Source organism: Typopeltis vanoorti, chromosome 11, assembly GCF_054136105.1.
Source record: "Typopeltis vanoorti isolate ZY-2024b chromosome 11, IOZ_Tvanoo_1.0, whole genome shotgun sequence".
NCBI classification, from domain to species: Eukaryota; Metazoa; Arthropoda; class Arachnida; order Uropygi; family Thelyphonidae; genus Typopeltis; species Typopeltis vanoorti.
This window is the reverse complement of record NC_143559.1, coordinates 121,334,859-121,359,790: the sequence shown is the minus strand read 5'-3', so window position 1 is coordinate 121,359,790 and position 24,932 is coordinate 121,334,859. Positions and strand designations below refer to the sequence as shown.

Here is a 24,932-nt window from a genome sequence, read left to right as displayed (position 1 = left end):
CACAGCTACTACCATCGATGATGCTAATGAAATATTTACAAACTCTATCTTGAAGTGTGCACTAGAAATAGGAGGTGTAAAAAGGCACCAAGGAGAGGAAAAACTAAGACAGGAAACCTTAGATCTGTTGAAGAAAAGAAGAGATGAAAAGAGCTTTGAATGACATCAATAAAATAGAATGTACGGAAATTTGTAAAACTATACTAAAAATGATGAAACATGAAATTAGATCGTATAATACTAGGAAAATTAAAGGAACAATAGAAAACAATATTAATATGAAGGTCCCAAGACGAACATTATCAGTTGGAACAAAGGAAATAGCTGCTGTAAGAGGAAAAAATGGTGAACTGATAAAAAATAGAGATGCAATAATCAAAAGAATTCTGGAATTTTATACTGAACTCTATGAAGGCAAAGACCGAGACATCCAAGAATCCTCTATGGATAACTCGAGTGAGGAAGAACATGATGCTCCTGAGATCTTACAAGGTGAAGTGGAAATGGCACTGCGGGAAATGAAGAATGGAAAGGCCCCAGGAGAAGATGGAATTATCGTAGACTTCTTAAAACTGGGAGGAAGCCCTGTCATCAAACAGTTGAGTAAACTCTTCAATAAATGCCTAAAACAGAGAAAAATTGGAACAATTCACGTCTAATATTAATTTTTAAAAAGGACAATAAGGAAGAAATTAAAAACTACAGACCTATAAGCCTACTCCCCACCATATATAAAGTCTTCACAAAAATTGTAAATAATAGAATAAAATCTCAACTAGAGGAAATGCAATTCTGTGAACAAGCTGGATTTAGGAAGAATTACAATACTTTGGACCATATTCACACATTAAGACAGCTCATTGAAAAATCAATTGAATACAATAAACCCTTATGTCTGGCCTATATAGACTATGAAAAAGCATTTGATTCAGTTAAAACATCTGCAACACTAAAAGCACTTGAAACCCAGGGAACTGAGAAACCATATATTGAAACACTAAAACATATTTACAATAATGCAACTTCTGTAATTAAATTATATAAAAACAGTGAAAAGTTCCCAATACAAAAAGGCATCCGGCAAAGCGACACCATATCTCCCAAATTATTTACAGCTGCACTAGAGGAAGTCTTTAGAAGCCTTGATTGGGAAACAAAAGGAATAAACATAAATGGAGAAAGGCTGCATCATCTGAAATTTGCAGATGATATTGTCCTAATAGCAGATAATCTTGAAGATCTGAAAGAAAGGCTAAATCAGCTAAATGAAGTCTCCAGAGAAATTGGATTAAAAATAAATAGAGAAAAAACAAAAATAATGATGACAAAATACATAAACCATAGCACTGTCAAAGTTGAAAACCATGAAATAGAACAAGTTACTTCATATGCATATTTGAGCCAATTGTTATCCTTTGATTAGTGCCAAAGAAAAGAGATTGAAAGAAGAATTCACCTTGGATGGATGGCTTATGGAAAAATGAGAGGCATATTCAGAAGTGATATCCCTATGAGTCTAAAAAGGAAGCTTTCGACCAGTGCATACTTCCTGTCCTAACATATGGAGAAGAAACGTGGAGTTTAACAGAAGCCCTAAACAAAAAGCTGAGAACAACACAACAACGTATGGAGAGAAGTATGCTAAAAATAACATTAAGAGATAGGAAGACAAATACCTGGATAAGATCTCAAACAGGTGTCATGGATATTGTAAAATACATTAAACAAGGTAAGTGGAGATGGGCTGGCCATATTGCCAGATACACTGACGGGAGATGGACTAGAAAAACAACAGAGTGGAGACCAATGGATGGAGCAAGCCAAAGAGGAAGACCAAGAAGTGGGTGGAGGGATGAACTCGAACAAATTGCAGGAGTGAAATGGATCGGAGAATCAGAAAACCGAGTGATTTGGAAAATTATGGGGGAGACCTTCTTCCGGCAGTGGACAGAAACAGAAAATCGAAGAAAACGATTACTATGTTGTTTGTATATGCACAACAAGCGGACTTTCTTTTATAACTTTTATATTCTTATTTAATATTATACTATTATTGGTGTCTGTAAAATACTCATTAAACATTTTTATATTTTTAAAATGTTAAGAAATTATTTATTTTATTTTAAATATTTTTCAACTTTACATATTATTTTATATTATTATTTATTTCCAAAATTATACATGGAAATAAGCGAATTTATTAAACCATGTTTGAAAGCGAAGAAAGACAAAAATTAATAATAATATAAAGAAAAAAAATACAATTTTTGGGTCATGATAGGTCACCCTCTGGAGGAGGGTGAAACAAATTGAGACATTAAAACATTTTAATAATACGATCTTTTCCTTTTTAAAATGTACTTTTATTTTTAGTTCTTCCTTATATTAATTTTTCGCCTTGTATTTCGTCTATTGTTCGTTTTTTTTTCAATTTCTTTTAAGTATTTTCCTTTAGAATTGCCATCTCTTTTTATGGTTTATTAATAGCATTCACTTTATTAACTCTTTTAGTGTTTGTGATCTTTTACGATCAATGTTTTCTCAAATAAGACGAATTCAACAATGGACTAAGAGATTTTCTGCAATGCTGGATGTTAGTTGATGGTGAGAATAATTATTATCACGATTTTAAAAGTATTTAAGTTTGCTATGACGAGTTTCGTCCTCGAGTAGTCAGTTGAAGTAATCATTTGGACACTCATCCTGTCTGCATTCTTTTAACTGCTTCATCCAATTTTCTGTTTCTTGGTTTAATTATTTCATTACTTCTTTATTTCTTTTATTGATCAAAATGAGAACATTTCGTTGGTTTTGTTATAAATTTTATTTTATTTTAGATAACAAATAAAATTAAATTTTATTTGTTATCCAAATTTCGCTTCGTAAAATAGTGAGGGTGTAGCAATTGTATTGTACTTTTATGTAGAGATTATCATTTCGAAATATATATTAAGGAGTGTAGCAGGTATGAGGTGTAGCTAATCAAATCATCATTATCATCATCATCATCATGCCTATCAAGAATTTAGGCCTAGCGTGGCCTGTTCCGGCTTTAGAAGTCATCGTTGAATCTCTTTACAGGACGTCCTGGTTTTCTTTTTCCTAGTGGTTTATAATTTAAGGCTGGTTTTCTTAATCTTTCTGTTTTCATTCTTTTAACGTGTTCCATCTATTTGTGTTTATATTTTTTAATTTTTTTCTACAGGGTGTCCCAAAATTCACGCAAGAAGTAATTTTGATAGAAAACACAGGTTTTTAATTAAAAATTGTAATTTCTTATTGATTCATAAAGTATACATTATAGGGTTATGCATGGAATAGCATATCGGGTAAATGGCCTCCACGGCTTTGCTGGCACATACGCACTCTTTTGTCGAAATTTTCTATGACCGTTTTGCATAAATGTGGCTGAATTTCGTTGATACAGCGCTCAATTTCCTCCTTCAAGCCCACGACCACCCACGGTCGTAGGCGTGTTGGCATAAACCTTACACTTCAAAAAACCCCAAAGAAAAAAGTTCAACGGCGTTAAGTCACATGATCTGGGCGGCCAATTCTGATCACCAAAACGGAAATTACACGACCAGGAAATTAATCATGCAGTAATTGAATTGTTTCTCGGGCAGTATGGCATGTGGCACAGTCTTGTTGAAACCACATGTCGTCCACATCCATATCTTGCCATTTAGGCACAAAAAAACTGGATTATCATATCGCGATAGCGAGCACCATTAACTGTTATTGCCGCCAGCCGCATTTTCGAAGAAGAATGGACCGATGATGCCTCCAGCCCCAAATCCGCACCAAACAGTGACACGTTGTGGATGCATTTGTTTCTCAACAATCACTCGTGGATTTTCTGAACCCCAAATGCGACAATTTTGACGATTAACAAAGCCATCAAGATGAAAACGAGTCTCATCGCTAAAGATGAGACATCGAAAAATAAGCATCCACTTGTTGTTGTTGTTGTTCCATAATCCATTTAACGAACTCTCTTCGCTGTGTGTGGTCTGTAGGCTTCAGTTCTTGAGTCAATTGAACTTTGTAAGCATAAAGATGCAAATCTTTCGTGAGAATACGCTGTAGAGAGCTTCTCGAAATGCCCAATTCAAGACCTCGGTGCCGAATTTATGTTCCTGGACTCTCAGCAACACTCTCAAGAACTGCTTCGATGTTTTCTGTTGAACGACTTGTTGAAGGACGGCTAGAGTATATAAGATCACTAATTGATCCAGTTTCCTTGAATTTTTTAATTAATCTTTTCACAGTTGATGAAGTTAAATCACTATTCCGACCATATTTTGTACGAAAATTGCGAACTGTAGCTGCCAAACCTTCATTATTTTTAAAATATTGCTCAATTAAAAATATTGCTCCATTTTTAATAACCCTGAACTGTCAGCTGTCACGCTATCTTTTGTTTCTCGTTGGCAACACTTTACCGCACAAATGGCGCTAAATTTAAATCTTGCGTTAATTTTGGGACACCCTATATTACTAATTCCTGGTTTAATTCTTTCATAATTTCTTTTGTGATCAAATAGGTATACTTTGCAGTTTTTCTCATAAACTTCATTTCTGCTGTTGTTAATCTTTATTTGTCTTTTTGTTTTATTGTCAAGACTTCACTTCCATGCAATCACCTGACTAAAAGTATACAAATTAGTACAAATTCATCACTCTCAGTTTAACCTTATCTCTTTCATTATTATCGCATATCGGCAAAATAGCTTTTAGATTGTCGTTTGGTATTTCACTTTCTTGTAATATGCTAATCAAAATATTCATTTTTTTTTTTTACTTTATTGAATGCAAAATCTGTAAATAAAATAAGCGTATTTCTAGATTTGAATGTTTTCTGTTATTAGACAGAAATCCAGTTCTGTAGATGGAAAACCTTCTTCTAAATTCATTATCCTCCTTCTTCTAGAATATAATTTGAATATTCTGTAATTATCTTTTCCTTCTGTCTGTATTTATCTACTTCTTTCGGTATTCCATATCTTTGCACCCACTACAAAAGCTCTTTCTGTTCATTGAAATAACACTTATCTTCTAACATCTTAATTCTTTTAATACGACCTAATTTTCTGCATCCTTCCACTGTTCTTAAAAATATCATTTCTGCTGTCTCTATCTTTTCATCTTTCTTTTCAACAATCCATATTTCTGAACCATTTGAGAGAAGGGAAGAGGCCATTACTTTATAAAATTCAAGTAAGTTTCTCGTCTTTTTTTCAATCAGTATCATTTTAATCGTTTTACAGATATTTTATCAACTGTATACGAGTCATTTGTTTTAATGTTTACCATAATTTTATAACTTCATCGATTATTATTATTATTATTATTATTATTATTATTATTATTATTATTATTATTATTATTATTATTATTATTATTATTACACGGGCAACTCTATAGATTCTTTAGACTCATCCAGGGAGACCCAAATTATGATGGCAAATGTTTTTCAATATTCACGCCATATCTGTCGTGCTTTGTTTTGAACCATTCTCAGCCATGGCGCCCACAACATACTCTGGCAACCTATTCCACTCATTCACTACTTTACAAGGGCAAAATCTAATCGTCATATCCTTGTTAACCATATTCGTGTTAATTTCCAAGGATTACCTCTAGTTCTCCCATAATCAGAGTTTTTAAAAATTTTCTCCTGCAAAAATAGTTCAGTAATTTGTGCATACCCCCCCCCCTTTTCCTCCTGTGAACCAATTTCTGTAAAGCACAAATCTTCAAGTTATTTTCATAAAGTGCATACAGTCCTGCTACCATCTTGGTTACTCTCCTTTGGGTAAGATGGAGCCTTATCAATCCCTTATAAGAGGTATAAAATAACTTCCTTATCTCCATTCGTCGGGGTATTCTTCAACAACCAAACAACCCCATTAAGATGTTTAAACCACTTTTTGCAAAATGTCCTCTAAACTTCAAATACCTATCCCGAAATTCCCGACTCCATCATCAATGGAGTACCTTTCATCAATATGGTACAAATTGGAAATCTGTTCATCCCAAAATATATATAACCTTACTCTCAGCCATTAAATTGACATCCTCTATCCTTGTTCATACCCAGTCTATCCAAATTATCTCTTAAAATTTTTACATCACCTTTACTGACTATTGCTCTTCCCAATTTGCATCATTGGTGAACAATTGACTATTTCTCTACGGATCCTTTCTATATCATTAATGTACAAATTAAACAGTAGGTGTCCAAGAACAGGGCCATTTGTCATGCCACTAGTCACAGGTCTTCTAATGAACTCTACTCCTGAATAAACTACTGTCTTATCCGCATCACTAATTGATTACAATTCCATGTGATATCCTGTTCAAAGCCTTTTTCAAAAATTAGCAGTATGATCGTGCATCCATTACCTTTATCAGATTTAGTTGTCACTGTATTACAAAAGGTGAGTAAATTACTGAGACATGATCCACCCTTCATAAAACCATGTTATCGTCTATATAGTATCCATTACTATCTATCCGTTCCTGGATTTTTTGCTGATCAGTGAACAATTTTCTATCTCAGTCCTGGAGCCTCCTTTATGCAATGGAACTATTTCCCCCTCTTTCCACTCCCTTATGACTAACCCAGAGACTTAGATTAAACAACGTGGTCTAAGGGTATTCCTCAGCAACCAAACAATGCGATTAGATGTCTAAGCCACTTTTGCAATATGCCATATAATCTTCAAATGCCTTCCAATTCCCTAGCTCCTTCTCGTAATACTCAAGTTGATATACCATCTAATTCCAAAGCTGTATTCACATCAAGGTTTCTGTTACGTCCACTACACTCGAATTCATTCATCTCTATTTAAACATCAGCACTTGCCTCTCTTGTTACTGCAATATCTTCGCCTGGATGATATAGTCTTGCAAAGTGATCACTTGGTATTTCAACTGCTTAAATTACCTCCATACCATCGGCATTCATTAAAATCATTCTTCCATAATCATCCTTCCTTTTGCTTGCCACATATCGAAAGAACTCTTTGGGATTATCTTTGGCCTGCACTGTTAATTTCCTTTCATACTCTGCCTATCTTACCACACTGGTTACCCTTCTGGTTTGTGCTTTGTACTGCTCATGTGCCTGTTGGTCACCTTTCTCTCTAAATTCCCTCCATATTTTTGTAGCTCCTACTTAATTCACGGTTCCGACTCCCATTTGATGTATCCTTCTGACTCTACGTATAGAAGCTTCCCTGAAGCCATCTTCCCTTACCATCTCGGATGCGTTAGCAACATCCACCCCTTGTGGTTTCTCGTGTCTTGGCTACTAAAAGCAATGAAAACTGAAAATTCCACCCATTTATCCACCCCACAGGTTAACACTAGATCACTTTCACCAGTTGGCCGTAATGTGGTCGTTTTTGTTACCGTTAATTCCTCGGACGCAATTACTAAATTTAATAAGCTTTTTTCCCTATAATTTCCACAGTGATAACCATCTTTCTTGGTGCTTTACATTTCCTCAAAAAGTTCTTTATTAAACTTAAGAATCTCTGGTAAACATTCCCCAATGTACTTCCAAAGTTCGGTATTGGTTCTCTAATCCAGTTCTTTTTCTATTTTTGATGCCTTTATTGTAGTGCTTACAATCTAATCAGTTCTATACTAATTTATTGTTTTTTCTATTAACAAATTTGGTTCATATTTCAAGTTTCTATAATGTTCCCTTTTATTATATAATTTATTTCCATTCTTATTATATTAATTATATGGTTATGTTTTATTAATGTATCACTTAATATTAGTAATAATCATAATAATGACTAAGAATATTTCTTGTTTCTTCTGACTATTTAATACCTTTTTAAACACACCTTTTTATTTTATATATATATATATATATATGTTCTGTGTGTAAAGTAATAGATTAGTTTATTCACTTTTTTAAAATTTAAACTCTTTGTACATTTTTTTCCTGTTTTCTCAGTTGCTTTTGTGAAAAAATCACAAAATCAAAATTGTTTCGTCTACCGTATATTTGTAAAAATGCTTTTAAATTTAAATATTTTATTTTTCGTTCCAAGTACTCCACAGAGCCTTGTAAATTACTTTTATTAAAATTAAAGTTTGCCGTTCTTCTTGCATATCTTTCTTAATTTTCCTTTCTTTTAGATATACTCCTAAAATAAAATATCCCAATACTTTCTGCTTTAAACAGTTATACTTTTTATATCGGTGTTATGTTTCTTGCTTATTTATTTTTCTCCATAATGTTAATATTTCTATTTTAGAGAAATACTGACAGAATGGAGTTATGATCTCTAAAGATTTGATTTCCTCGGTAAGCACGTGCGTCTCTTACGTGTGGAGTTAGCTTATTATCAAAATCATATAGTCAATTATAGATCTTATTGATGATTTCTAAATTATTGTAAATGTAAAACTCCAGTAGTTCTTGACCATTTTTCTTTATACAAAATTTCTCCACATTTACCTGTAACATTTCAATCTGATTATCTTCGCCTCTGCTTTGAGGAATCCAGTTGTTAGTATGATGTCAAAGCATCATGTATCTTGTAGCATGGTGGGAAGTCTTTGGTCGAAATAACCTTGGCGTTGACTTCACTAGACCGTGGAAAGCCCCAGGTCTGGTCTGAAATAATCCCTAAAAACAATCCCCCAGAGGGAGCCAAATCTGGGGAATAGGGTGGATGTTCCAAAAATTCATAGTGCAGATCCCTTAATCTTCCCATTGCCAAAACACCTTTATGGGCAGGTGCATTGTCCTGATGAAAGATGATTTTTTTTCTTCTGCAAACCGGGTCTTTTCTCACAAATTTTTTCGTTTAGTCCGGTTAAAAGAACGAAATAATATTCCTCAGTTATTGTTTTACCCTTTTCAAGATGGTTAATAAATAAAATGCTTTTCGCATCCCAAAACACCGATGCCATGACCTTTCTTACTGATGGAACGGACTTTGGCGCTGAACAACCGGCTTCTGTTTACTGTTTTGACTGCTGTTTGGATTCTGGTGTGTAACGACGAATCTAAGTCTCATCTGTCGTAATAAATCGACGCACAAAATTAGTTTTATTCTTGTTAAAACCCTCCAAGCACTGTTCAGAGATTTTCATGCGAGTGCGTTTTTGATCTGCTGTGAGCAAGCGCGGCACCCATCTTGCGCAAAGCTTTTGCATCAATTCTTCGTGCAAAATATATCCTGCACGTTCTTTTGAAATGCCTATAATCTCAGCAATTTCACGCACTTTGACTCGCCGGTCATCCAATACCATATTGTGCACTTGATCAATGATTTCTGGTGTTGTTACACTTTTCGGACGTCCTTCACGTGGATCATCTTCAAGGCTGGTACGGACACGTTTAAACTCGGTAGTCCATTTCTTAATTGTCGAAAACGAAGGAGAAGAGTGCCCATAAACGTTTATGAACTTCGAATGAATTTCTTTTGGAGTTAAATCTTCTTTTACAAAACATTTTATAAACGCACGATACCCAATTTTATCCGTTTCAAGGGATACAGACAACACTTTTGCTTCACACAGCTGTATAAAATACTTGATAGAATGACTTGCAATTTCAGACGGATCCTTATGACAGATGTACCAACTTAGAAAATAAAAGAAAAATCTTGCCATAGTGTTACCATCTATGGGTGAAGCCGAGAACCTTTCAGATCACACTCGTATATCATTATCCTCGCATAATGCAGGCTTATAACGTGCAATGATTTATTCATGGTCTTTCGTTTACAACACACGCTACAATTTACAGGTATTTTCTAAAATATGGCATATAGAACTGATATCAGTATAAAAAATATATAGACAGTCAGGAATCTGTGATTCTCCTTGTATTTAGAACAATACAGTGGTATATCGCTAATCCGAACCCTCCAGTAATCCGAACTGCGGTTTGAAAGAAAAAAAAGTTTTATTTATTATATTTGTTATATTTATTATATTATTATTTTGCCTCCAAACTGTACTCCATTGTTGCAACCAATGGATCAGAACATAATACAATCCAGTAAATTAAAAGATCGTAAAGACCTGCTTTTAAATGTAATTTTCCAAAATTATGACGTTACCCCATCAATAAAAAATATAAATTTGAAGGATATAGCATTCTCAATTGATGTTGCTTGGGAATCCTCAAACCTGAAGCAATTCGAGTATCATGGAGAAAACTGTGACCTTCTAGAATACACCAAGATAACTACGATGATATACAAAAAGAGGAAATTCAAAACGTGCATAATTTAGTTAAAAATATAAATCCAGATGTTGATATTTCACAAACAGATATTAAGGAATAGATTATAGGTAGAACTGAAAGTGAACTCGAAATCAAATCCGATGCTGAAATTATAAATATGACCACACAGAATGAATTAGCAGACGATGATGACGATAAAGAATTCAAAGAAAAAAAAGTAAAACATGAAGAGGCAGCTGACAGTTTTAATATGTGCATAGAATGGGCTAATCAGAATGATACGCCATTCCACAAAGTTTTATTGCTGATGCAGCTCCGAGAAGAAGCATTCGAAAAAAGTTTAGCTGGAAGCTAAATAAAGAAGCGAAAGAAAATCAGTGACTTTTTTTTACAGAGAAATTAAAAAAAAATACTTTTGTGTGTTATTTTTGTGAAACTTTGTTTTTTGTTGTGTACAAGAAAGTGATATTTTTTACGTAAATTAAGTTATGTACTGAACTATGCAATTCTATTAAATCAGAATCCTCAACAATACAGATATATACAAACTAAAGTTTTTACTATAAAAAAAACTTATATTACTTTTTAAGTTTTACATTACAGTACACGAGCTTTTCTTTTCTTCTATGAGTTACTTCATTTATTTCCAGAATTAAATTGATGTACCATTAGAATCTGATAATTTTTGTCTTAAACGCCAGTTATTGTTGTCTCTTGGGCAAAAATTCACTGATCCGAACTTTTCGCTAATCCGAACAAGCACGGTTTTTATTAATTCGGATTACCGAGATACGACTGTACCTGACAAGATGACGCAATCAGTGATCAACACAAAAAATGTGACACGTCATGACTCTAATAATGGCACAAGGCACTCATAAAGAAAAAAATATTTTTTTTTGGTTAAAATTTCGAAGCACGAGAATTCAAATAATGTACTCGCTGAGAATTCATTTATGGAAGTACGAGTTTCAAACATGAGACTGATTCTACACAAAAAAAGCATTCTGTGTAGTATATTTCAATCTTTTTTCAAAGATATATCTTTGATTGGAGTAATCTATTACTCCAATTATTTTATAAGGCAGTTTAATCGTATATTCATAAATTTGCCATGTATGATCAAGTTCTCAAACCAATGGGCTGCGAATATGAATCCCACATGAATATAACAACAACAACAACGTTACTGGCTTGCTGGGTGAAGCATAAAATGCTTTTTGTTGTCTGTGTCGAAAAACTTGATGGGGGGGGGGGGTTTGAGCCTTATGCTCTCTTTATGAACTATGGAGTTAGCTCTGTTCTGCTGAGAACAGGATTGCCTTGGGTCTTTTATGTTTGTGATAGTCATGTTCACTATAACTGGAAGCTTGTCTGATTAATGGGTTGGGATGAGAGAGAGTGCCTTGCTGAAGAACTTTTCCGCGTGGTCATGAAGGAGAGAATGGATGTCTGGGGATCCGGTTTCTCTGTGGATCTGCGTGTTTCTGACGAACCATGGGACGTCCAGTATCATCCGCATGCACTTGTTTTGTATCCTCTGTAGTTTCAGGATGTTAGATTTGGATGTGTGACTCCATGCTGGGGGATGCATATGTGATTACCATCTGATATAGTAACGGCTTGTTGCGTGTATCCAAGTCGCAGTTGCGGTTGATCAGGGGATAGAGTTGGGCTATGGTTCTGGATGTCTTTGTGCCTATGACCTTGATGTGGCTGTTGAAATTCAGCTTTTTTTTGTCTAACTGTACTCCAAGGTATTTGGTTTCTGTCTGACATGGTATCTTTTTTCCGAGGAGTTGAATGTCATCTTGAATGAAGGCTTTGCGTCTGGTGAATTGTATAGCTGAGCTTTTGACGGGGTTTACTTGTATCCTCCAGTCCGAGAACAATTTCTCTAGCTTTGTCACAGTGTCCTGGAGACGACTGATCGCCAGGTGTGGGCGGAGAGATCTTGTCATTATGGCTGTGTCATCTGCATAAAGGGCTGTGATGGAAGTCCTTAGGTTCTGTGGAACCTGAGGACTACCCCAATGAATCAGTCCTTATAAGGACTGGCTTAAAGGTGACTTCGAAGCAAGAATGCTTTTCATCTTCCCCGTTATCTGTAGAGGACAGTGTGGGGATAAGGTGTTATTGAGCAATTAAAGCTCTGATCATGGCATGAGGGTAACAGCAATAGCCGAGCCTCAGTTAGAACTTCATTGGCTTATAGTATATAGTATTTAGTATTGCCATCCATTACCCTCCAAGGGTATTAATCCACTCTGCTTTCACCCACATGAATATTATCCTTATAAGGACTGGCTTAAAGGGGCGAAGCAAGAATGCTTTTCTTATTCCCCGTTATCTGTAGAGAACAGTGTACGGATAAGGTGTTATTGAGCTATTAAAGCTCTGATCATGGCAGGAGGGTAACAGTAATAGCCGAGCCTCAGTTAGAACTTCATTGGATACAGCATTGCCATCCATTACTCTCCAAGGATATTTTGGATTGAATGAATCAATCACCGCATCTCACGGTCGATTGATCATCCCCCACATGAATATGGATGTTTGAGATCATCTTTAGGCAGAATATGAATTTTGTTGTCTGGTGTTTGATCACCTTCTCGCTTATTGGAGGCCTGAATTGTCTTTAAAAGTTTTATGTTTGATTACTAGAGCAGATTTAATGGACTATATAAAAAAGTAAATAAAAAGACCAAAAATAAATAAACTAAAAAATCCTTAGCTCTGTCACGGTAATGTATTACAGGCTTCCAACTTTTCGTGAGTGAAAACCACATAAAAATTATATTACTCTATATTATATTACATTATGTTTCATGTTTTAATTATATTTTTATATATTTATATTTGATATTGACTATAACCTTTTTTTTTCAATATTAATATCCTGAGGATATGTTTACCCCATTACAAGTTTTTGAGCAGCTATACTGGTTTTCTTTTGGTGGAAAATGACTTCATTAAACTCTTTAAGTTGTATGACTTATTAAGTCAATATACATATTATATAATGGACTGCGAAATGTAGACAATGAGCTGATATATTACTACTAGGAGAAAATAAAAACAAAAAAATCCACCCTATTTTAAACATGGATTTGTAAATGAACCTTTTTGCAATACATCGCATTTAATTTTTATTTATCGATGTTTTAATAAAATTTTGTAAATCGACACCTTTTTTTAATTCATTGTCCAATTCAAATAAATATTCACATTGATTAATAATTATGTTATCGGATATGTTCAACTTCATCGGGACACAAATATCCCTTATATCTACTCTTTCCTGCAGTCTTTAGCAGTAAAGATCTTCTCAACATTGTCTTCACATCCAAATGAACTGGTACAACAAGCAGCAAATTATGATGAATCAGATTTCTCCAAATATAGGAGACCGAAGTCCATCCTAATTCCTAAGGAAGATTTATAAGTCGCACCCACTCGGGCACGGCACTTAGCTCAGTGGTTCCCAAACCTTTTCGATTCTTGGCGCCCTTGCTGAATCCAGGTTTTCCCAAGGTGCCCTATGTCAAATTCTAACAAGTATACACTTTGCGAAATAGCCAATAATTTTTTTCAATTAAAGGGTTAGGTAAAAATAAATAAAACACGTATTTAAGATCACAAAAAGAGTAATTGAACAAATTCAATTAATTATCATTAGTGGGATGGATGAGCCTGTTGATCACCGCACATTTTCTGAAATCTTGGAATCAAACTGGATACAGCCACCCTCATGTCCTTCTCCACATTGATTTTCGCGATACTTAGTTTTTATCAGAGAGACCGCCGAAAATCCAGCTTCGAACAAATAAGAAGTTGCAAATGGAATTAAACTTCTCCGAGCTTTTTCACTCAGAAGGGGATCATCTTTTACTGATATCCAAAATTCAGTTAATTCCATGCTGCTAAATTTTGTTTTCAACGTATTGTTGCAAGACAACTCAATAAGATTCTCTTCTTTTGCAGCAGTAAATTCAGATGGAGCACTGGTCTTAAATGGCTCGTGAATTCATGCAAATTTATCGATATTATCATTTTGAAAATATTTCTCGAACCAGGTGGTAAGTGTTCTTCAGAAATGGATTTCATACCTCCGGAGAAATCAACTTCATTGGAGGTCAAAAACTGTTGCAACAAGGGGAAACATTCTTTGCCTCCATCTTCATTCATTTTTCTTTTCCATAGTTTTAGTTTTTTTTTTTTTATAAAAGCTAAAATTTTCTCAATCGACTTTAAAAGGTGAATATTGCATCCCTGCAGGGAGATATTTAGAGCATTCATCTTTTCAAAAATATCACATACGTATGCTAGTTTTACCAAAAAATATTCATTCAGAAAATTTTCGGTATACTTGTGGTCTTCCTCTTTAAGAAAATTATAAATTTCCTGTCGCAGTTTAAATGTACGAGACAAAACATTACCACGAGAGAGGCATCGCGAAGTGCTGTAGTACAACAAAGAAGTGTGCTCGGATCCCATATCCTCACATAGATTTTTGAAAAACCTTGCCTTCAACAGCCGAGTTTTTATAAAGTTTACTACATTCACTCTACATATTTGCTTTGCTTCGAAGAAGTGCCTGCAATCCTCCATAACAGCCGGACATAGAACGAGCACCATCAGTACAGACACCAACGCACTTATCCACTTCATATTATTTTCAGATATAAAAGTATTAAGGATCTCGAACAAGTCTTGAGCCTTAGCACCAGCAGATACTTTTATAAAACAGAAGGCCTTCTACAATGCTATTACCATCTGTGGTCTCATCCAGCTGCAACCCAAATTCCTTCCCTTTTATTTTTTCAATTAATCGATCATCGAGGTCCTCCGCTATGTGCTGTAGTCTGCGACTGATGGTGTTATTGGACAAAGGCACTTTTGAAAGCAGTTTCGCAGCAGACTCACTGATCATAATGTTCACCGTATCTACAGCAGCCGGTAGAATGAGTTCTTCTGCGATGGTACGAGGATTCTTATATTTTGCGATTCTATGTGCCATCTTGTAAGATGCTAGCAAAGCATTGCTTAGTATTGACGCCTGCTTATAAAAACTGCCTTTTTGTTGATTTAACTCTTTTAACTTTCTGGTAAAGTAGTCACGAGATGTTCTAACCATGCTTTGTGGGATGATTGGTTTCTAAATGGCGTTTCAACGGCTCCGCAGCGCACACTTTGGGAACCACTGACTTAGCTCATAAACATTTCCCTACACAGTAACCTCATTAGATAACAGGGATTATAAAAGCATTTTGCTTCACCCTTATAAACAGTAACGTTCTGCTAATAATTATGTGAGAATTTGCTTCAAGATGGTACACTGTAAATATCATTTGAAATGTTTTAGATGTTGAAATTACCAACATGCAGTTGAAAAAAATTTCATCAGTTGCAGATAGCACCAGTCATAAAGTTCTAGCCTGAAACATTGCTCCACTTCAATCGGTGGTTCCCTATCTATCAACAGTTCACAAAAACCGCGCTATTGTATAAGTAAAGGTCTTCTCCACAAACCCAGGCAATCAACACTCAGTGGTGGTTCTGCTCAGTAACTGGCAATACCCCATCACTGAACAGAGCTGGTCATCTACCACGGAATGCAGCCCACTGAAAACCCACGATGGAGGTTTTCCATAGGCAAGCATCTATTATTTAATGAATTTTGTTCCAACATCCATGGAAAACCACATCGATGGGTCTTCACTCTCTCGACGTTGCGAATGATGAATATCCTACCGCATATCACGGTCGATTCGACCCAACCTAATATCGTATAGTCCTTGTAAGGACTGGCTTAAAGGGGCGAAGCAAGAATGCTTTTCATATTCCCCGTTATCTGTAGAGGACAGTGTAGAGATAAGGTGTTATTGAGCAATTAAAGCTCTGAACATGGCAAGAGGGTAACAGCAATACCGAGCCTCAGTTAGAACTTCATTGGCTACAGCATTGCCATGCGGTGATTGATTCATTCGTAAAGAATGAATCAATCACCGCATCTCACGGTCGATTCGGCCCAACCTAATGTCGTATACGATGAAAACTATGAAGTCTGTATACATTATTTAATACGTAAAATGGTGTATTGTATATTTCTAAAATATTTTGGGAATTCTAAAAATATAGTGAAATATTTAATAAATTTAATAGAATATTATACTTAACAAAAGTTTTTATATTGTTTCTTCAATTTTCTTGTTTAACTTTTAAGATAGTATTGGAGAATGGTTGATCAAGTTGTATGATCTAAAATGACGAATAAATTATTCAGTCAATTCCATTTTGCGTTTTAAGATTCAATTTATTTTGGCAAGTAGCTTGTTTTACACTCCTTAAACTCCCATTGTGCGATGGTGTCGACACCTAGTGGTGAACACGGCGCTGAATCATCATCACCCAAGGTTTTAGAGATATGTTAAGAAGTTTTTAAGAAAAAACACAGTTGAGCTAATGCATGTGATGGTGGTTGACTGGAAACGGAAATCACAGATGGAAAAATAAACATTTGTCAAAGACGTGCAGGATTCGTCTCAGCTTGAAGAAGTGCTGCGTTTGTTCTTGGCTTCGACTCTTCCACGCTTGGTGACCTCAGCAGTACGTAAAGTGATCCCAAAAATGTCTTCGTGGTAGCGATTCTCCTCCTAAAATAATAGAAAAAAAAAGATAGTATTAATTTCTGTCTGCATAAAAAAATTACTTTTTATTGCATTAATTTAATAAACATGGCAGAACTATGCAAATCAGATTAGAAGCTTCGTCAGTGTCGATTTGGTTTCTCCAAACCATTCTCTTATCTACCTCTTCGCCTTTTCCGTGTTGTTGCAGTCTTGATATCCCCCTCCCTCAATCTTTCTTCACCCATTCTTCTTGAATTAATTTTTCACGTGTCCAAATCTCTTCAAGTGACGTACTTACAACCATATCTTCAACATTTCTAGTCTAAGTACATTCCTAAAGTCCGTATTTCTTATTCTGTCTTTCTTATCATTTCCACTTTCATTTCCCAAACTAAACTTTCATTTTCGTTTCATTATATTTTACTCGTATTTGTTAGTATCCATTTCTCTGCTGCATAAGGCAAGACTGATAAAATCAGTAAGGTCTTCTGAGAACTTCGTCGTTCCAGAATACATTATTTACACTATTAAAGAAGTATTGTCCCAATAAAACCCTCCTAGATGTCTTCTGATTTAAACTTCCATCACTGTTAATCAGTTTTACACAAATATTTGAAATTATCAACCTTATTCAGGACATGACTAACCATTAGTCTAACATCATTAATTTGTCCATTTTTTTCGCCGATTTAAAACTATATTCCCACTCTTTTTTCTATTGGTGTATAACTCAGTTCTGCTGACAATGTTCCATTTATGAGTTTAATTAATTTCGTATTTCTTCTTCTGAATGTCCAGATCAGTGTTAGGACACTGCTGATCGCCACAACGAACAACAAAGCAATAAGGACAAGGGAACTGAGAAATAAGGTTTCATAATTTGGATGATTATAAGATTATTAAGATAATTTCACTATAAAGAATGAAAATGTTTCATCCCACGCTTTGTAATGTGCATTTTCTTGGTCATAACTATTTCTTCTTTCCTTATATAGCAAGCATGTTTTCCAAATCTTCTCAATTTTTTTTTCTCCTGTTGACCTAATTAAAAGTGTTTTTTTTTTCCAAATTAAGAACTCCACAAACAGATATTTCAAAGTACGAATGTCCTTTTGTCATTTCTCCTAAAGCAAAAATCAAATCAACAGCTGATCTCGCTTTTGTGTTTCTTTTCTCTTAGGTTTTCCACCATATTAGTCATTATTGTAAGCATCATTATTCAGAAAATCCTTGAGCCTCGTGGAACAATAATCCCCTTTATCCTGGAGAGATAAAAGGGATTTCATCCCGGAAATACCCGAAGCTCTGAACCATTCAAGAAGCGATTCATCAAAGGCCATTCTTCATCTTCTTGTTGCTTCCACATCCCCTTCCTTCTCGTTTGTATTCATTTCGGCTTATTTCATTCGTTTTTCATCTTGGTTTAATCTGTTGTCTTAACGTCGCATCTCTTTTCCATTGGTTTTATTTCTTTTATTAAAATTCGGGTTCCTCGTTGCTTCTTCTTCGATCCCCGTTAATACACACGTAACACTTTCTTCTTCATTGCTACCTTTCTCCAGCTTATTCAGCCCTGAATTTACTTCCCCTGAACTACATTCCTTACATGGTTCCTTCTTACATTGTATATAATTCTATCGTCATTTGACCTTTATAACTTATTTGATTTATTGCCGAGTTTCGTAGCTTAGTCCATATCAATGACATGCAGAACCGTTATAAGTGATTTTCAAGCGAGGGTGAGTTAGTCAGTCTTATGCGGTGGGTGAAATTTTTTTCTTCCGGGAAAATCGGGATTTTTCATTTCGTATAATAGGAAAACGAACCAGAAGAATATGCACATATGACACAGCAGAATAGCACACTGGCCTAAACCACGACTCTGCATCTTTAAATCTTATATTCCCCAAATATGTTTTTTTTTTGTTTTCTCATTCCACACGTTCTTCCGCATATCATGTCTACTGTTCTTGCTATTGCTGTTTGAAATTTCATCCGTTTTACATTTACATTATTTGTCACCAACCCCGTGGACTTAAATTTCAGAATCAAAATCTTATTTGACCTCAGTAGAAGAGTATCCACTTCTGACAAGATCAAGATCAAGATAAGAAAAGGAATCGTGACGTGATTGGTTGTTGAGATGATGACGTCATTGTGTGTGTGTGTGTGTGTGTGTGACGTCATGACTTTGGAATGTTAGGAATTTTTCTGGGGGCCATCTGTGTGCGTGACGTCACGTTGGGGTGATTATTAGAGATAAGATTCGTGGCGTGATTGGTGGGACACTTTCAACAAGATCAAGATAAGGGATCATGTCGTGAATGTTTGTTATTATCAGATGTAGATAAGTGACGTCATTTGTTAGTTGTAAATAAGTGACGTTATTGTTTTGAATGGAAAAGGGAGATATATTAGTGCATAAGGATTCATGTCATGATTGGTGGGACACTTCTCACAAGATCAAGATTAGATAAGGAATCGTGACGTGGATGTGTATTGTTTTCAGATGAAGATAAGTGACGTCATTTGTTAGTTGTAAATAAGTGATGTTTTGTTTTGAATGGAAAAGGAAGATATTAGCGTATAAGGATTCGTGTCGTGATTGGTGGGATACTATGAACAAAATAGGGGTAGGGTGAATGGAGAAAGCGATGTCAGTGTCTTGGATGTGTATTGTTTATGAGTTGTAGATAAGTAAATGGTTTGCGTATGGCATTATGGGTGATGGATAATGATAAGATAAATCTGGGGCCCCCTCTTCTGTCAGGGACATCACTTGGTGTGTTGGGTTCGCGTAAAGCATTATGGGTGATATTTAGAGATAAGATATCTTGGCATTTTCCCAGGATGACACACACATCCGTCATTGTCGTTATGTTTTGTCTTTGGTTGTCTATAGATGGCTGTACTAATTTTCCAATACACTTTGGGGTATTTCTTTCCTGTTAAAAGACTACGGGAATTCTTAGAGTATAGTAGTGTCTAGTGGCGGCAGTGATTAGGCTTTCCTGAATAATTTAATTATATGCTGGTGTCCCACAAACATACAATTTTTTTTGCTCCGAAGTTATCACTATCAGTTGGAGGTGACATCATTAACACGTTCATTGCCAAGCTGAAAATTAGAATTTCGTGTGGGGGCCAAATTTATTTTATTTTATTTATTTAGTTAGCGACGTCCACGCGATATCGCGTGATCGGCAATGAACGTGTTGAAAGATTATTGGCAAATGACAACCTCTTTTTTGAATTAACGTTATATTGTGTACAAATGTTTGGGTAATGGTTTTTTTTCAGTTTACATGGAGAGAAAAAACCAAACGGCATTTTAAAAAAATAAATTAAAAATAAACGGAGACTTAAAAGCTTACAACAACTTTTTTGAATGTAGTCTAGAAATACTAATCATAATTTAAATTTACTTACAGTCTTTCCATAATGATTCTTCTTAATGCAAATAGATATTCCAAAATAGTTGAATTTTTATCCACACCACAACACACAAAAACACAATCTTGAAAGAACGAAATTTCTGTAATAACCTGAAAAGCTATTTGACTTTTGTTTCTTAGATTTTCTGTCTGTTTGGTCCACTGTTAATTCCTTAGCATTGGGTCATACTATGTTTTTTTTCCTAAGGTGGTGAGTGTAACCTCAAACTGTCTTTTCCTGACTCATATATCTGCCAGTGATCGGTAATTTCCCATCTCTCAATGCAGATTTTTTTATATGGTTCTATTTTTCAATTGATTGGTTATTTACTTTTAAAATTCCGTTAACTACATATTATATAACCAGAATAACTGAGTAAAATAAATAAATAAACTGTGTGCAAATTATTTTCTTACACTGTTAATTTTCATTAGACTTGTTTGTAGATAAATGAGAGACTCATATCCAGACAGATCTCGTTCAGAGCTTGGGAACATTAGTTAGACATTTGTAATAAATAATCACTTCCTTTCACAGACGTATCACGATTTCTTCAAAGGTAAAATTTTCCCAGGGTTGTGTATTACTCATGATTTCTGATGTGACTAGATGTTTACACTAGCGTTGGCTAGCAAAGGTTTGCAATTTGACCTCATGTGATGATGATGAGAACTAAGTTATTCGAATCACTTCCTTTCATAGACGTATTACAGTTTCTTCAAAGGTAAAATTTTTTCCCACGGTTGTACATTACTCATGATTTCTGATGTGACTAATTGTTTTTGAGGTGATACAGGAATTGATTACACTACTGTTGGGTAGCAAAAGTTTGCAATTAGACCTCATTTGATCGATGAGAACTAAGTTATTTCGATGTCACATGTTGTCCTTATTGATTTTCCATTGGCTCTGATATTTTTATAAATAGACTAATGGGCTTGGTGCTTCCCTTTGTCTTTCTTGTATTTGGAATATCTGTATGCATTCAGAAGTTCGCAGTTCCAAAACGAGTTTTTCTTAAGAAAATGTAAGTAATTTTATGTCATTTTTATGGCAATGTCATTTGAAAATTTTAACATTAGTTGAATTGTTTTAGTTTTAGTTTTTTTACATTAGCGAATTTAGAAAGTTGAAAGGTGGTTTTTGCAATGGAATTAAAAACATGTTCATGAAAATACTTCAAACTGTTTCATGTTTAGTAAAATGTCCATAAGTCATTTTTTTACTTTATTTTATTTTATTTTGTTTGTAGGGTTTTTTGGAAAGAGTTTGAGGGGTGATGTTTAGTAAACTTGTGTTAGTGAAAGGATCGCGTAGTGTTGCAATTGTAAATCACTTTATGATGATTAACATTTATTTATAAAAGGGATTTCTGAATCTAGAAAGTGATTTTTTATAGCAATCATCAGACTTTTGGTTTGTTAGTGGTGGCATTGTGCATAATCATGCACCAGTTATTGTCGAAGTTGATTTAACAGATTCATCTGTAAGTGAATATGAACAACAACACACAGGTCATGCCATTAATCCATGTGTTTCTCTTGCTGGTGTGGCTGGAAGCTCTCGTGACCCCCCCACACTTTTTACATTCTGAATGTGAAACTAAAAGCTCTTCTACCACTACTGACCCCCTCACTCTACAGGGATTTTTATACTGTTTTGGTGGGCCGATCAAGAAATTCCATCAAATATCAAACTTGTCAAATGGAGTATCAAATTCGATTTCATGATCTTGAACTCCTACCACCAGAGTATTTTTTTGAAATGTTTCGAGATATGCTTATGAGATCACTCAGCGTTTATCAAGTTTAGGAACTTTTTCTCACGTTCGGTTGGGCGTTAGTGCATCCAGTTTAGAAAGCAATATTAACTTACCATTCATGTTGCTTTCTGCGTTAACTATCCAAAGGATAGTTAATGCATTTTATGCTGTCGCCCAATCGAAACGTGAGTTTCTTTTGGCAAATGATCTTACTATTGATATTGTGCTTATTAACATCAGCAACAATGGTGGAGGCAGATCCAATGTAAAAAGAAGAACGCTGCTTAGCCTGAATGGATTTGTGAAAATAATAAGAGCTATTCTGGAAATTACTAACAAAGACAATCTTTGCATGGCCTGAGCACTTGTTCTGGGTGTTTCATCACACGTTGATGATGCCAAAACATACAGACAAGTGCGATTGGATTGTAAAAATTTATAAACAAAGAGGACTTTAACTCTCCACAAAATTGTAGGGGTTCCGTTTATTTCTTATGGTTTTCAGAAACAGGTCTCTTTCAAAATCATTTGAGTCTGGAATACCAAATCGTAATTTTTTTCGTCAGATGCTGATTTTTCTGTGGTGTTTCATGGTCCAAATGAAAGTAAACAGATTTGTCTTTTATACCGGAGATCTCATTATGATTTTGTGCGTAGTGTGCCAGATCTGTTTGGGGATAACTATTATTGCCCCTGTTTGAAAACATTTAAACAATCTATCAAATTGCAAATGCATAGTTGTAAAAATGTATGCATCTGCTGTTGCACAAACGCCATTCATAAAGTGCAGAACCTTCTTTTGTGTGAGTCATGCAGTAGATTTTTCTATGGCAACGATTGTCTGAATTTGCACACACAAAATAATATTTGTTCAAAATTCCATCATTGCAGACAGTGTTTGGTTACTTTTTCTACAGATAAAACCTACATCTGTCCACCTGAAAATTTTTGCCACCACTGCAACTTAGTTCACCCAAAACAGATGTCTTTTGTGCAAAAATCGGAGGTGTAAAATAAGCAGGTTTCTATGATTTTTTGACACTGAAACTATTGCTAAAAATCATCGTCATGTACCAGTCTTATGTATAGTTGATTTCGGTAGTCACGAACGCGAGTTCTGGGGTGAAAACTGTGTGGGTCAGTTCCTATACAAGTTGTTTTCTGTCAAGAATATCATGAAAAGGGATCAAGATGGTAGGATCCTTCGGACTGTCAAACCAAAATACGAAAATATTCGTGTGATTGCACACAATTTTAGTGGTTTTGACGGGTATTTTATTTTGGAATACCTTTTTTCAAAAAATTTCCAACCCCATGTAGTGCTTGATGGATCAAAGATACTTGCTATCTATTGTGACCCATTAAACATCATATTTCTTGATATTTTTCCTACATTAGTGTTGCTCTTAGGAAACTCCCAGCCATGTTCGATCTCCAGAAGTTTGTAAAGGTTTCTTTCCTCGTATGTTTCACACATCCAATTCTCTGGATTATCACAGAGTCATTCCGAGAAATCATATTTCCAGCTGGAATTTATGAACAAAGAAACTCGTACAGAGTTCGAGACTTGGTACGAAAATCAGCTAGACACTGAATACTGTCTGAAAGCAGAACTTTTAGCTTATACGAAAGAAGATGTGCGTGTTTTGCTTGACAGTTCAACACTTTTCGCACTCTCTTCATGCAGCTGACCCAGATGGATCCGTTTCTCCATGACATTACAATTGCAGGAGTATGTTTGAGAGTATTTCTCCAACTTTTTGAAACCTAACACTTTGGCCATACTTCCTGCTCGGGGTTACATAGGGGCAAACGTGCAAAAGTCAAAAGGCTCTGGCTTGGCTCAAATGGCAAGAATAACATAACCATAGAACATGCACGTTCTGTGGGGGGGGGAGGAGAAGTCCACATCAAACCTTATTTTGTCGATGGGAAATGTGTAAGCTTTTTATATGAATTCTATGGCTTCTTCCATCATGGGTGCCAAAAATGTTACAGACCAAGTAGATTCCAATCATTCAGAAACACAGACATGGTTTTCCTTTTTGAGCAAACGAAGGATCGCGAAAACTATTTTCGTAGCAAAGGATTCGATGTGATCTCAATTTGGGAAAGTCAATTTAATACAGAAATTTCTGAAAACACAGCGTTGAAAAACTTTATTGCTGCTCTTATTATTCCAGATCCCATTTTACCTCGTAGTGCTCTGCATGGTGGCAGAACCGACTGCTACAAAATGTATCACAAAACTCAGTCATAAGGGGAAGTTATTCGCTGTTTGGACTTCAATAGCCTTTATCCATGGGTAATAAAATACCAGGTATTTCCAATGGGGCATCCCGAAGTTATTCTCGATAATTTCGACTATTCTCCGGGGGTATACTTTGGTATTTGCAATGCAAAAGTGGAAGCACCCACCGATCTCTTTTTACCAGTTTTGCCCATCACAGTGAACAAAAAATTAATCTTCCCCCTGTGTGGAAAGTGTGCTTCTGAAATGGCCCCATTATGCTCTCATACGGACTGATCATTTACAGGTTTTTGGTGCAATCCAGAGTTAGATTTAGCACATGCTCGTGGTTATAAACTTTTGGGATTTTACCAGGTGTGGCATTTTTCTCAAAAATTTGAAAGTGAAGTAAACTTCTTTGCTCACTAGATTGATACCTTTCTGAAGCTGAAACAGGAAGCATCTGGATGGCCTGAAGGTCAAAACCGACAGTCTTATCTGGATGAGTTTTTGCTAAGGGAAGGTGTTATGTTAAATAGTGAACACATTAGTAAAAATCCTGGTAAACGTTCACTTGCTAAGCTTTGTTTGTATTCCCTACGGGGAAGGCTTGGCACGAGAATGTTAAGAACTCAGACCCAGGTG

The 24,932-nt window shown here is 35.3% G+C and overlaps 1 protein-coding gene across 3 annotated transcripts in view; it reads right to left on the bottom strand.

The window, feature by feature from the left end:
• Positions 1-16,580: 16,580 nt before the first annotated feature.
• The window catches only part of Nos (Nitric oxide synthase), a 271,860-nt gene continuing 263,508 nt past the window's right edge, over positions 16,581-24,932 (bottom strand). For all 3 annotated transcript variants that reach the window (XM_090400097.1, XM_090400099.1, XM_090400100.1), the window contains one exon: positions 16,581-16,884. In XM_090400097.1, coding sequence (XP_090256223.1) covers positions 16,774-16,884 — 111 coding nt within the window. In that variant the 3' untranslated portion in view covers positions 16,581-16,773. The remainder of the gene's footprint in view (positions 16,885-24,932) is intronic.